Source organism: Monodelphis domestica, chromosome 7 (genome assembly GCF_027887165.1).
Source record: "Monodelphis domestica isolate mMonDom1 chromosome 7, mMonDom1.pri, whole genome shotgun sequence".
NCBI lineage: Eukaryota > Metazoa > Chordata > Mammalia > Didelphimorphia > Didelphidae > Monodelphis > Monodelphis domestica.
This window is the reverse complement of record NC_077233.1, coordinates 159,794,044-159,808,323: the sequence shown is the minus strand read 5'-3', so window position 1 is coordinate 159,808,323 and position 14,280 is coordinate 159,794,044. Positions and strand designations below refer to the sequence as shown.

General features: G+C 35.3%; 1 protein-coding gene across 2 annotated transcripts in view; it reads right to left on the bottom strand.

Moving 5' to 3' along the window:
- The window catches only part of CEP78 (centrosomal protein 78), a 34,357-nt gene extending 20,431 nt beyond the window's left edge, over nucleotides 1–13,926 (bottom strand). The window contains exons 1-9 of one of the 2 annotated variants that reach the window (XM_007499014.3): nucleotides 13,743–13,926; nucleotides 11,862–12,147; nucleotides 8,676–8,851; nucleotides 8,505–8,577; nucleotides 7,659–7,762; nucleotides 6,647–6,821; nucleotides 4,237–4,350; nucleotides 3,203–3,267; nucleotides 2,759–2,903 (exon numbers count right to left, since the gene is read on the bottom strand). In XM_007499014.3, coding sequence (XP_007499076.2) covers nucleotides 2,759–2,903; nucleotides 3,203–3,267; nucleotides 4,237–4,350; nucleotides 6,647–6,821; nucleotides 7,659–7,762; nucleotides 8,505–8,577; nucleotides 8,676–8,851; nucleotides 11,862–12,114 — 1,105 coding nt within the window. In that variant the 5' untranslated portion in view covers nucleotides 12,115–12,147; nucleotides 13,743–13,926. The remainder of the gene's footprint in view (nucleotides 1–2,758; nucleotides 2,904–3,202; nucleotides 3,268–4,236; nucleotides 4,351–6,646; nucleotides 6,822–7,658; nucleotides 7,763–8,504; nucleotides 8,578–8,675; nucleotides 8,852–11,861; nucleotides 12,148–13,742) is intronic. The other variant, XM_007499016.3, reaches the window with a different exon arrangement.
- Between the last annotated feature and the right edge of the window lie 354 nt (nucleotides 13,927–14,280).

Genomic DNA, 14,280 nt, shown 5'->3' with positions numbered 1-14,280 from the left:
TGTTCATTATTTGATATGATTATATTATTTAAAAATAAACTGATAGGCAAATTGTAGTCTATCTCTTTCCATTCAGTAATCCATTCTTTTAATAACTACTGCTGACCAGGTCTTCCATTAACAGAACTAGTGTCAAGTCAAAGATGTAAATCATTTAAAGGATGATTTACAGATATTTACATTAAAAAAGGGAGAGGGATATGCCTGTGGCATCACTGGCATAGGGTGTTCATAGTGAGAAAGTTCCTTAACCACCACAGATTGGCACTAGTTACGTCACTTGCTTGGACTTACGGAGTCAGTATGTGTCAAAAGGTGAGACTTTAACACTGTTCTTGTGACTCTAAGGTCAGCTCTTTATCTAGTCATTTCAATTTAAGAATTTAAAAAACATGATGTCCTTAATAAACATGTTCTTATTCTCATATACTTTTAGGTTTGGGGTTGGTAAAGAATCCATACTTGGTTTCCTTATCAAATCTCTATGAGATTGACATGATAAGCTCTATTTGAGAAAGTGGCACATACTGCCCTTGCGGCCCTGAGAACTTTTTTCAATTTGTCAGTGACCAAGGTCACTTACTAAAACTAAAAAGTTACAGAGCAATTGATAATCTGCATTGAAGAAAACAGTTTCCTTGATGAAATCACAGGTCCAGAAAAAAAAAAAAGTTCTGTAAAATGGATCAAGTACCAAATAATGGGTTAATTTATGGTTTGAAAAGTTGAGTGGGCTCTTTTAAGAACACTGGGACAACTTGGCCAAGAATGAAAATAAGATGAAAAGATATAAACAGATTTGCTATCTTCAATGATGAAAGGAATACTCTCAAGATCCACTGAATTATATACTACTTTGTAGGTAACAAAATGATGATCAACAACTGAACCAACAATAACATTTTTAAAGTCATTCTTTCAACAACTGCTTTAATGTACCAATATTCACAGTACTGTAAAATCTAAACTTCAAGTCTGTCAAATCCTTTATGAATATTGTCCCAAATGATCCACTAATTCAGCACAATTCTAAGGTATATTTTCATTCTAAAACATTTGGATCACTTCACTATTTATACCTAAGAGAAGTTTAATGAAAACAAGACTCCTTTCAGAATGCAACATTTAAGGGTTTAAAACAAGGCAAAAATTCACAGCTAACCAAGGAAAAACAGGTTTCAATTTGGGAGCAAAATATATTTAATTTTACCTTATATTTATTAATATATTTGTCTACCATGCTTCTCTTGTAGATTTTTTTATAGAGTAACTTTAAACTTAAGAATTTGTTTTTCATTAGGATTACTTAATGCCTGTTAAATCTCTAAATCTATATTTTAAAAAGGTTGGTTCTTTATTGTCAGGTACAAATTGTTCCCCCAAATTGGTATACAATCAATCAAAATTCTTTCTCAAGAAAGTAAATATAAAAGCTCCCAAACAAGCAGTTAAGCTTTTTTTTTTTTAAAGGCTTATGACTAAATAAATTAATATAATAAAAAGTAAAGGCTTGTGATTAGGGTATATTTTTTCATGTCCTTTTCCCCCCTTTTCTTATAGAAGAACAATGCAGGAAATATTATCGTCTTAAAGTTTCCTTGATTAAAATGCTCACAATCTACAATGAAGGCAGTCTTGATATTTTTCCACATAAATATCTTCTCAATACACTGCCATTCTCATCAGTCATAAGATGGCATATAAAAGATTGACTACCAAGAGCAAATGAGGGAGTTTGAAAAAAGTCTTCCAAAAGTTACTTAGCCCTTGCTCACACTATTTTAAAAATTCTGAAAGAACAAAAGTTTTTTAAGTAAATGAATTTTAACTACATCTGATCATGGAATTGCAGCTATAATTTCAAAAGACTAAATATACCCACATTTGGGAAAGCATTTAGAACATAAACCTTTTCATCTTCCAGTGCATTTCTCTTTAAACCTATTTCATATGAATTAGCAAATAAAACCTATTTCATATGAATTAGCAAATAATCTTTTAAACATTTCAAAGGATAGCTATGCCCATTTATGAAAATATTAGACAAATTTTCATTTATTTTCTGTTTTAGCACTTCATTTATATTGGATAAGTGCATAGAAGGTATATTTTTAATAATTTTAAATAAATACACATAAAGGAAGAAAACAGACATCTTCAAAAATATCTTTGTTTTAATAAGTATCATCATTAGGATTACTCTTAAAACAAACAAACAAACCCTTACCTACTTTCTGTCCTAGAGTCAATGCTATGTATTGATTCCAAGGCTGTAAGAGCTAGGCAACTAGGGTTAATTGATTTGCATAGGGTCATACAGCTAGCAAATGTCTGAGGCCACATCTGAACCCAGAACCTCCTGTCTCCAAGCCTAGCTCTCAATGCACTAAGTCACCTAGCTGCCTCTTTTAGGTTTATTCTTCCCCAAAATTTATTTTAAAAATATTAGAAATAAGCAGATAGATATTCTACTCATAGCAGTCAACATAAGAAATCCCCAAAAGGGCAAATAAGCTGGGATTGTGGGTGTTGGGGAGGAGTTTAATTAGAAACACCTTTTCCTAAGTGACTTTTCTCTAAAAAACAAAAAGTTAAGACTATCATGCCTATGCTAATTATCTTAATTAAAATGCTCACAATCTAACTGAAGTCAATATTTATACCTTCAATATAGTATAGTAAGTAGAGCATATTTTAGTTTTAAAGTGCTGTTGCTGAACATTTCAAGCACCCAAAAAAAAAGGTAAGTAAATATTACAGGAGGAACTTCCAAGCGGCGTTAAAAAAGCAGGGTTACCAATACGAATAGTAGCTTTTCCTTTTCGACCACTTCCCAGAATTATAGTTCTTTTTTTCTGTTTAGTTTTGAAAAGGTCCTTTATTGGAGAATTTAACCACTTGTACTAGAAAAGAGAAGTAAAATACTACATTTCAGTCACAGGCAACTTATGAGGTCTTGGCATCAGCCAGCAATTATAATTTTAAATAAATAAATAAAATGTTAAACTTCCTTTAGGTGATATAATTAGTAATATAATCTTTGACAATATGAAGTGAAGGAAAAGTATAAGATTGCCTTTATGTTATTTAGCCCGAAAATGACTGACTTGTAACTGAAAAATGAATTTCATGTGACTTTTCTATGAAAGAATAAACAACACATCAATAAATCTTTTTGTACAAAATAAAAAGTACACCATACCTCTGATTTAGCACTCTTTCCATTCTGGACAGCTCTGTTTATAATTGTTTTCATCAAAGAATGATCTAAAGTGAAATAAATATTAAATTACAAATTTCCCACTGATTTTGTAAATATTTTTGTTGAAAAACATAAAACTAGCTAATATCACTGCTGTCCTTTTCCAGAAACATAGCCAATTCTTATTTCTATAATTATATGCATGTGATCTCTTTGGGTATATTTCCCTTTCCCTCAAAAAATATTTGAGGTTATTTCTCCATATAATTTCATCCAAAAGGCTTCTACTTTCATCAATAACAAGTGATATATATGAAAGGACAGATGAAGGGACCGCAAAAATATTTTTTGCCAGAAGTTTTTACTAGGCCATTGTTCAAACCACCAGACAAATTCTACTAATTCTTTGGTAGTATCACTTGAGGATCTCAGTCTTGAGAGGGAAAGAAAGGCTTCTAATGGCAGATGTATTGAACAAATCAAGCATTAAGAATTATATTCTATATACTTGAAGCATAATTTCAAAGATCATATAAACTGTTAATTTACTTGCTAAATAAATGTATTTTTTTGAGGGAATTTTATCCTAAGATTCCTTGTGAGGAAACCAGTTTTATCAAGGGCCTAAAAGACAAAGAGAGCAGGGCAAAATAAAGGTCTTGGGAATACTTATGTGTATTAGAGGTCAACATTTATTGATATACAGTTCCCTGGTAAGGATGAATAGCTGAAATGGGTTAGAGCATGGGTCCCCTCCCTCCCCTCTGGCGACTCATACACAAAGTAACAAATAAATTACTTAACAAAATGCTGAACTTATTCTGCAGTGCCAGGTCTACTATTACAAGGGCCAACACCCACCCCATTTTCATCACAGGAGCAACCAGGAAACATTCATTTGTATAACACATTTAATAAGACAACAACCACTTTAAGATTCTTTTAAAGAAACTGAGTATTTATAACTTAAACATTTTAAAGCTCCATTACTAGCAAGCTGGATTAATTCAGCAAAACAAATTAAAATAACATACCAACTAGTGGGTTTTTTCTTACATCCAGAACCATCAAAGTTGTATTTCCTTCCAGGGCAGTTAGTAGGGTTTTAGCTCCCTCATTGCTAATTCCACATTGCTGCAGATCAAGTGCTTGAAATAAGAAAAATAAATTTATTTACTAAATATAAATGGTTAATATAATAGTCAACACTGTTCACATATGAAGTATCCTTCTTTACATTACCCAGAAATGGATCAGTAAGCTTAATGACATGGGCAAATCACAACTCATCCATGCTTACCTATCCTATCCTGTGTAACTCTTATCAAAGACTGTTCTTCAATTTACCACCAGGGTCTTAGCTAACATGAGAGGTGCCTTTCTTACTTCATTACCACCACATTTATACATTACTAAAAGGCTTACAAATCAAAATATTAGATTGTAAACTTTATACATATATAGTCACAATTTATTCATCTATGAACCCAGTAATAATATTAAACAATTAAGAAATACTTGTTAGTGTCTCCTTTATGTCTGACCCTGTTCTAGATACTAGGGATACAAAGATAAAAATGAAAAATATCTGGTAAATGCACATACAATTACCTCAAAAAAATCCCAAGAATGAAGGGTAGGTAACGCAAATATTATTATTACTACATTACTCATAAGGAAACTGAAGTCCACAGAGGTTGCGATGATAAATTTCATAGTTATGGCAAAAGAGCTGTAACTAATCAGACTTCTTTGGTCTATAGTCAAGAGTTAGAAGCAAAAATTTTGTACTATATCCCTTAATCAGTCATCTATTTGGTCTCTAAAAGTCAGGCAAACAAGACTCTCAAGAGATTCAAGATTTATAAGTATTTATTAAGCATCTACCATGTACTAGGTGCTCAGGATACAAATGATACAAGCCCTACTCTCAAGCAGCTGACATTCTGATTGAAGAGACAATAAGAACACATATAAATATATACAAAATATAAAGGGAATAAACACAAAATAATTAATACAAGAGAGTTTATGAGAGAAGGCACTAAGCAGTCAAGGGGAACCAGGAAAGGCCTACCATAGACTATGGCTTTAGAGCTACCTCTTGAAGGAAGAGATGGATTCTGTAAGGTAGACATGAAGAGGAAGCACATTCTATAGAATTGGAGATAGCTAATATAAAGACACAGAGATAGGTCATATGTGAAAAGCAAAGGGAACACAAGGTATATCAGAGTGTAGAAGGTGGAATAATATACATTAAGGCCAGAAAGAGAGTTTGGGGGAAGATTGTAATGGGTTTTAAAAAACTAAACACAAGAATTTATAGTTGATCTTAGAGACAATAGATAGAAACTATGATTTATGGAGAAGAGTCATGTGGTCAAAACTGCACTTATGGAAAATCACTAGCAGCAGTGCAGAAAATGAAGTAGAATGGAGAGATACTAGAAAGCCAAATAAGCAGTTGTTGAAATAAATCTGGGAAGATGCAATAAGGGCCTGAAACAAGATGGTGGCTCTATAACATTAAGGGTTGGATAGGAGAGTTGATACAGAGGCAGAACCAGCAAGATTTGGCAACTAATTTGAATATGAGACAGGAGTAGAGGGAAAGCGAGGAGGGGAGGATAAAGTTACAAACCTGAGAAACTGGTAAGAGATGATGTGTTGGACAGAAATAGGGACATTTTGGAAAGAAGAGAGTGTTTGGAGAAAAAACATAGTGAGTTCTGTTTTGGAATTGTTGAATTTGAGATGTTTCTGGGAAATTCAGTTTGAAATGTCCAATAGACAACTGTGGGAGTGAACTCCAGACTAGGACTGAATATAAGATCTGTGAGTCACCTGAAGAGAGGTGAGAAAGAATGTAGAGGGAGAAGAGAAGACCTATAATCTATAAGATGGAGAAAGCAAAAACAAATAATTAAAAAAGAGAAGAATGTTAAGAGGGGGAAATTATGATAAGAACAGAAAACTATGTATAGAGTATCTCAGAAGTCTTAGGGCTGTTTAAGCTTACAACAGCATTAAGACTTGGGACATTAAAAAAGATATTTTGTATATTTTATCAAAAATATAAAATTATATAAAATACCATATTTTATATATTTTTATGAATAAGGCTTGTATATATGTATACATACACACACAGACACACACAAAAAAATAAAAAAGAATGAAGAAAATGTCCATAAAGGTATTTTTCTAAAGCAGATAAGCTATATAGAGAAAACACGAAGATCTTGTACGCAATGTTCCTTGTTTCAACATTATTTCTCAATGAATATTCTGAAAGTCAGAGTATGAAAATCAAACTAAAATATCTTATTCCACAACAAAGCAAAGTAAAAAATCTGTCAACAAGTCATTTTTGTACTTGTTAAGATGGACCAGGTCAGAGACCATTGCTTCTGTCGTCTAGAAACAACTGTTTTTACCAACCTCTCAGCCATAAACTGTCACAAAGACATTGTGCAAAAGCGATGGCACCCTGATCACCAATAAGGGTGTTGTAGTTGAGTGAGATGCGTTGTAAGCCTGCCATGCCATCCAAGTCAGGGTTCCGATAGCGAAGACTCTCAGCCCACACATCCTCATGCCTCTTTATTGTCTGGTACTTAAAATATTTAGACAAATTAAATGAATATCAGGGAATAATCAGTACTTATGTCAATATAGTCTTTTATAAAATGATCTTATAAATTTTAAATTTATAAATATTACCAATAGGTTAAGAAAATGAACTTGAAAAATGTAGGCCAGTAAAAGGAACCAGGAAATAATCGGGGGACCTCAAGTCTAGTCCTCTCATCTCCACTAATAAAATGTCACAAACTGGGCCAAATCATTCAACTCCTCTGGGTTTTATTTAGTTTTTGTCTATAAAATTACAAGGCTGAAAGAAAACCCTAAAATTCTAGGATCAGTATACTAACAAGTGAACAAGGCATACAAAACCAATAAAGATTTAGAAGTTTCTTACAGTGGTGCTACAGTAAGCTTCCTAACTCCATGCTTTAAAAATGAGGCAGAGGCAAGTCAAATGACCTGAATAAAATTGTATGAGAGTTTGCTGAAACAGAGCCAGGACTAGAATCCATGTCTCCAAATGCCAGAACCAGCGAACTCACAACCATGAGTCTGTTTCTATAATTATTAAATCTGGAACATTCATCATTATACATCAGAATAATAAAAACAAAAAATACAAATACAAACCAAGCTTCTCAAATGAACTTCTATACATAAATGGAAAGATTCAGACACTTATTTGTGTTTAGAACAATCGGAATTTTAAGTGTCCACAAAATACGGAAACCTAGTCAAACTCCCTAGAGAAACAGTTGTATTCACTTTCTGTTCAGTCATCTGAGTAAACTTTTTGATCAATTTGTGTCAATTTTTTTTGTGCCAGACAAATGTTTTTTAAGATTAAAATTCAAACACTAATCACCTTTAAGATATTGGCCAGATGTTCCGCTCCACGCCATGTCAGATTACACCCTGAGAAGTCTATAGTCTTGAGGGTTACTGAGGTCTTTACACTTTGACAGATCGCTAAAAACAATAAAAAAACCAAAGACAAAGAATAGATCATTTGTTTTTCCAAGACTATTCTTGTTCAGTAGCTGTTTCATAATGGTAGGCTGATTTTTTGGGGTAATACTTGTATATACACCAAAGCCTACTGAACAGAAGACATGACAATGGTAAAGCCTTTAACAACTTCACTGTTAATCCAGTTTACAAAAGTCACAAGCTAACTAGCTAGAAATTACACAGTCTGAGTGTATCTGGAATTTTCTTTTGATATACCAGGAATTTTCCTGTATTTTTAAAGCATAAATTATAAATGTTTCCTCTTGCCTATGTCTTACATCACTATAGAATCACAGAAAAAAAATCTTTAAAAATCACAGGTTCTACAATCTATTTCCACTTGTTTCTCTTGCCCATCATTAAGTCTTTATTAAATAACAACTACATGTCTATCACTGTGCTACATTCTAAGGACTACAAGAAAGGCAAAGAATAGTCCCTGCCTGTCACAACTTTATCAGCTACTTGAGAAGACAATACCATTACTTAATATTTTTTAATGACAGAATACAAAAGATATAATCAAGTACTAACTAATATAGTACAAAATCAATAAAATGGGAATTATGAGTTTAGGAAGGTCAGGTTAGTAGTAATAAGAGTAGTTAGTAGTTAGCTTCATGTTAGAAGATATGGTCTGGCCTTTGAAGAATGAGTAAGATTAGTATAGAAGGCAAAACAAATTAATTTAAAAACTCACTTTCTAAACCTCCATCTCCAATTGGACAATGCGCTAGAGAGAGATGTACCAAAGATGCTGATTTATTCAATCCCTTCAATGAAAAATATAATAATGTTAAAAACACATCAGGAGGGTTTAAAAAACAGAATTACTACCAAATGTTGCCATGATGAATTTTAGAAACCTTACCCTTGTTAACAATATTAAATCTCGTTCTCTTAAATATATTCCCTGAAGCTCTAGATTCTTCAGAGCAGGAGATACACTTAAACAGCCTTTAATAGCTTTACATAATTGGATGGTCACTTCTTTGGATCTAATTGTAGGAATTCGCCTTTTATAATAGGCTTTATACCTATCAGAAGCTAGAAAAAAATTTTTTCCAAAATTATTATCCAAAGAAAACTTGTACCAATGACAACAAAAAAAGAGTTTATGTAGAACATTTTTTTCCCTACATTAAGAACTGGATCTTGTGTCAATAAGCTATCTCCCCTCTTTCAGCTTTTTACACAAATACAAACATTAAATAACTGTATAAGGAAAGACACAAAGTTTAGGTGCTGAAAGTTTTAGTGAGGGGTCAAAGCTGTAAAATCATAATTAAGTACATTAATCAAAGTTATAAAACAAAATATGAGAGCTGAGATAAAAGTTCATTTCCCTCTAGGGAGATGAGAGAAGACTTTCTTGGAAAAAGTAGTAGTTGCATTAGACATTAAAGGATGGGCAACAGTTTGACAGGTAGAGAGTAAATAAGGGATAATAAAGGGTTCAGGAGCAAAGAACGGAATTGAAAGGGTACAGTGAGTGTTCAGGCGGGCAGAACAGTCCAGTATGGCTGGAATGTAGAAGATGAGACAAGTGTTTCAGGTGGCATGCTGCAGGCTACTTGTCTGAAGCCTCTCCCTTATATTATGTACCACAATAAGCACAAATGGATATGAACTAATATAAAGGCCACATCATAAACATTTTTAGAAGAGAATGAGATGAAGTACGTATTACAACTATATCTTCTAGTACTTAAGTTTAAAAAAAATTGGGTCTCCCTATCTTGCCCAGGCTGAAAAAAGCAGGAACACCAGGATTTTAACCTATTCTACTTCTGTTCTGGGCTTGTTGTCTCTTTATTAGGAAACACTGTCGCTCCCCAGACCCAAGAACTAAACTTAGTGGGAACACTTGATTGGTACAATGCATTACAGGTCAAAATTTTGAATTTCAAGCTATCAGCCAGCTTCAGACTTCCCACAACCGTGTCCTATCTCATCTACCTGCAAAGTGAATTTTTAGAGGATAAAACAGACAATTCTGACTACACAAAATTAAGAAGCTTCATTCACAGGGGCAGTGAGGATAACATACTGAATAGAGAACTAGGCCTGGAGTCAAGAGGACCTGGGTTCAAATCCAGCATCACATATTTCCTAGCCACATGACTCTGGGCAAATCATTCAATCCCAACTGCCTAGTCCTTGCTACTCTTCTGTCTTAGAACTGATAAGGGTTTAAAAAAATTTCACTAATGAAAATAAAATTAAAAGAAATTGTACTGTGGGGAAAACATTTGCATAAGTATTATTACTAAAAGTATGATATTCAAAATTATAGGAACTGACAAGAATAAAACACCAAGTCATTATAGCTTCCAATTTGGAAACTATTAATGGTTTGAATATATTCAAAATTATTTATGAAACTAAAACAACTCTTGAAGTTTCATTTCACATAATACAAATGAGCAAAAACAACAAAAAATGGGAAAAGATATTATACAGTATTGGTAGACCTTTGAAGGGATGAAACATTCTAGACTTCAATTTCAGGCTATGTAAAACAAGTGATTAAACTATCCTTATTTTCTATTCTATCAATCACACTACTGGATATATATCCAAAGAAGATAAAGACAGAAACAATGGTTCAATATGTACCAAAATATTAATGACAGTGCTCTTTGTGGTAGCAAAAAGTTAGAAACAAAGGGAATGCTTAATAACTGGAGAATGGCCAAAACAAATGGCATAGAAATTTTATGGCGTTAATACTGGACAGTAAGAAATAATGAATATGAAGAATTCATAGCAATGAGGGAAGATGTATATGAACTTTCCAGTTCATACAGAGGAAAACAAGCAGAAATGAAAAGAACAATACAAAGAATACAACAATATGAATAAAGAGCAGACTACAAGAAAGCCCAGCTCTGAATAACTGATAATGAAGCCCACCCTTATTCCTTACTAGAATAAGAGGAGAATTAACAGGACAGAACATTGTCTACACTGTCAGAAGCAGTCTCTGAATTGCAAACCTCAACTAAACAGCTTTTTCATTGTCCTCAGGGAGATCTCAATCTGGAGGACAGGGTTGAAATGACAAAGGTTAAATGCATCAATAAAATTGATTTTTAAAAAGTAAAAATAAAATGAAAAAGTTGGGCTAGAAAACCATTCAAGTCCATTTTAGCACTAAATCCCATCATCCTATGAACCTCCTCCTCAGTAATAAGTATAATGATAGGTAACATTTATTAAGCACCTACTTAGTGCTAGGCACTGTGTTAATAAGCACTCTATGATTATCTCATTTGATCCTCACAATCTCGTGAAATAGTTGTGATCATTATCCTCATTTTAGAGATGAGGAAACTGAGGCTGGCAAATGTGAAGTGACTTGCTCTCGGGGTCACACAGCTGGATATGAACTTAGGTCTTCCTGATTGCAGGCCTGGAACTCTATTCACTGCATCATCTAGCTATCTTTTGACACTTTAGTACTAGGTTACATCCTAATAAAATAAATGGGAACATGTTATATTACTACTATTCCAACTACTAAATTACTGTTGTGAATCACTAAGTAGCAAGCAAGAGGTTTTAGATTATTAGAAAATAGTTTTGTGAAGACTATTCTGTACTATGTAACAAAGTAAGCACATAATAAATGCCACACTGAAAACGCTGAAGTAGAGCCTAAATGAATAAAGCTATGGAGTTAGGTATAATGAAAAGAATACTGGACTTGGAGATAAAAGACTTGGGTCAGAAAGCACCCAGTCACAGTGCCTAGCACATAGTAGGCACTTAATAAAAGCTGTCTGATTGCTAATTTTGCTGCTACATTTATTTTCCTAGTAAGCCCTTGCCATGACAAATGTTACTTGAATTTACTTCAAGAAAGACTAATGAATAATGTTCTATTTTCATCTCCTAAATCTACCCTATGAGGTATTATTACAGCCTGAGAGTGCCCACCTTCCCACCAGAGAAAGTGGAATTCCTTAGCATTTTAACAGTTCACATTCTTCTCCACCCCCATCCCCCACAACCCAACAACAGCCTGAAATCATTTTAGATATGAATGACAAACCTGAATCTCCAAAACCTGGTTGATAGAAGCTTCTAATGGCAATAGAGGGCAAATTTTTATTTATCCTAAGAGCACTTAACAAAGGTGCCCAGTCCAGGAGTTTGAGGCGATCTGCATTGAAATCGAGCACACCCAGCCTCAAGTTGGTTCTCACAACAGGCAGAGGTATAGAGTCTTGAAGTGCACAGAGATATTCATAGTGAGAAAAGAAATCTGCAGCGCTATCTCTCCGGAGCTTTACAGAGTCGATCATTTTCTGGCCACCAGCTGAAACCCACCCTGAACCCTGGGAAGGGAAAAGGCAGAGATTTACTCTCAACAGGAACTGGAATTCAAGTATTGTCACCATTCATTTTGGCAGGGCATTTGAGTTTAGGGCCTTTGTTTTTTTAATAAAAGGGAAAAGTGGGAATAGTTCTTATTAAAACTTCTCCTGGAGACTATATTCTACTTTCCACACTTCCTAGGAATAGAGAAACTCTGAGAAGTGGGTATGAGGAGAGGGAGCTATTTGCAAGATGCCAGGACAGCAGCTGGAATAAACTTCTCAGTCTCCTACCAGTGAGCTATTTTTTAATTAAAACAAACTCCCATTATACAGAAATTGTTCAGCTATGGAACTCTTTGTGACTCCATTTGGGGTTTTCTTAGCAGATTACTACAGTGGTTTGCCATTCTCTTCTCCAGCTCATTTTACAGATGAGGAAACTGAGTCAAACGTGGTTAAGTGACTTGCCCAGAGTCATACAACTAGTGTCTGAGGTCAGATTTGAACATAGGAAGATGAGTCTTCCTGACTTTAGTACCAGCATTCTATACGCTGTGTCACTTAGCTGCACCTTATACTGAAAAGGAGATTTTTTTTTAAAAAAATGGTGGAAAGGATTATTTTCAAGATGCCAAAAAAGTGGCTGGAATCAGTCCCCTTCCCTATGCCTCTGCTAGTGCACCGTTTATATGAACAGCCTAAAGGGCAGCTGGGGCTTGAGTGCCAGTCTTATAGATAGGAGGTCTTGGATTCAGGTCTGCCTTCAGACATGTATTAGTTGTTTGCCCTGAACAAGTCACTTAAACCTTGATGCCTTGCTTTTATTAATAAAGCTCTTCTCCCTTGAAACCAATACACAGTTTTGATTCTAAGCTAGAGGGTAAAGGTTTAAAAAATAATGAACTCCCTTTAAACAGAAAAGCAGATTTTTTTTTAAAAGGCGTAAATTGGGGGGAATAAGTGGGGTATTTGAGAAGTAGCTAGGACAGCAGTTATAATCAGTCGCTTCTCCCACATCTCTGGCTGGTGATTTATAACCAATACCCTTAACACTCAAAAGCAGGGGTTTTTTTTGTTTGTTTGTTTGTTTTCTTTCAGAAAGGGTTGTAGGGGGTGGGGAAATCTGCAGGATGCTAGGCCAGGAGTTGGAATTAGATTAGTTTAGCTCTCCCCTCTACCCTGGGCCTCTAGCTGGTATGCTCTTTCTGAACTTCCTTTGCATTGAAAAGCAGGTAAAAAAAAAAAAAAAATATATATATATATATATATATATATATATATATATGTGATTGTACATTAGCGCGCATATGGGGGGTTTTGTTTGCAGGACGCTAGGGCAGCAGGTAGAATCAGATCCTTCCCAGGTCTCTGGGTGGAATGCAGTTTAAAACGAATTCCCTTTACATTGAAAAACATCAAATATATGCATGAGGGCAAACAGCTGCAGCTACTGGTGCCGAGAGGCGCGGGCGGCCCAGGGCGGGAAGGGCGCCACGGTCCCGGAGCTGCTGCTGCTACTGCTCTCACTGCTGCCGTTTGGCTCCCCAAACTCAATCAATTCGCTAAGACCCTCACCCCCTCTTCCCCCGTGCTACCCGCTCCGAGGCGTTCACCTTTATGGTTAAAGAAAGTTGACACTCAGCTACATCTCTTTCAATCCGGTGCTCGCCCGGGGTTCCTCCGTTAGCTCCAACTTCATTGTCCCCCCAGGTCGGCGCCGCCCACTACTCTGGTTCTGTTTGGTGTAACCGGGGAAAGTAGCGGCAGACGCCGACGTCGGAGCGAGCGACCTCACGCATGTTGATTACGTCAGCGCGCCGCCAGCAGCCATCTGAAACCTAGGGAGGCGGGTTGTGGGCGGGGCAAGGGCGATGGGCGGAGCCATGAGATTCGGGTTTAGTTGGTTCCTGGGTATGGCGGCTTTTCAGGTCGCCTGTGTTTCTGGCCAGTCAGTTACGCAATGCAAACCTTAAGGATAGCGTCACCGGTTATGGCATTAAAGACTTAATTTTTGAGTGACTTTAAAGGTGCTCTAATCCAAATTCTTAACTTTTGCATAGGAAGAAACTAAGACCCAGAGGGCTTAAGGTGTTGCGGGCAGGGGAAAAATGGGACGCCAGGAGGAACTGCCTGGGTTCTTCTTGAAGAACG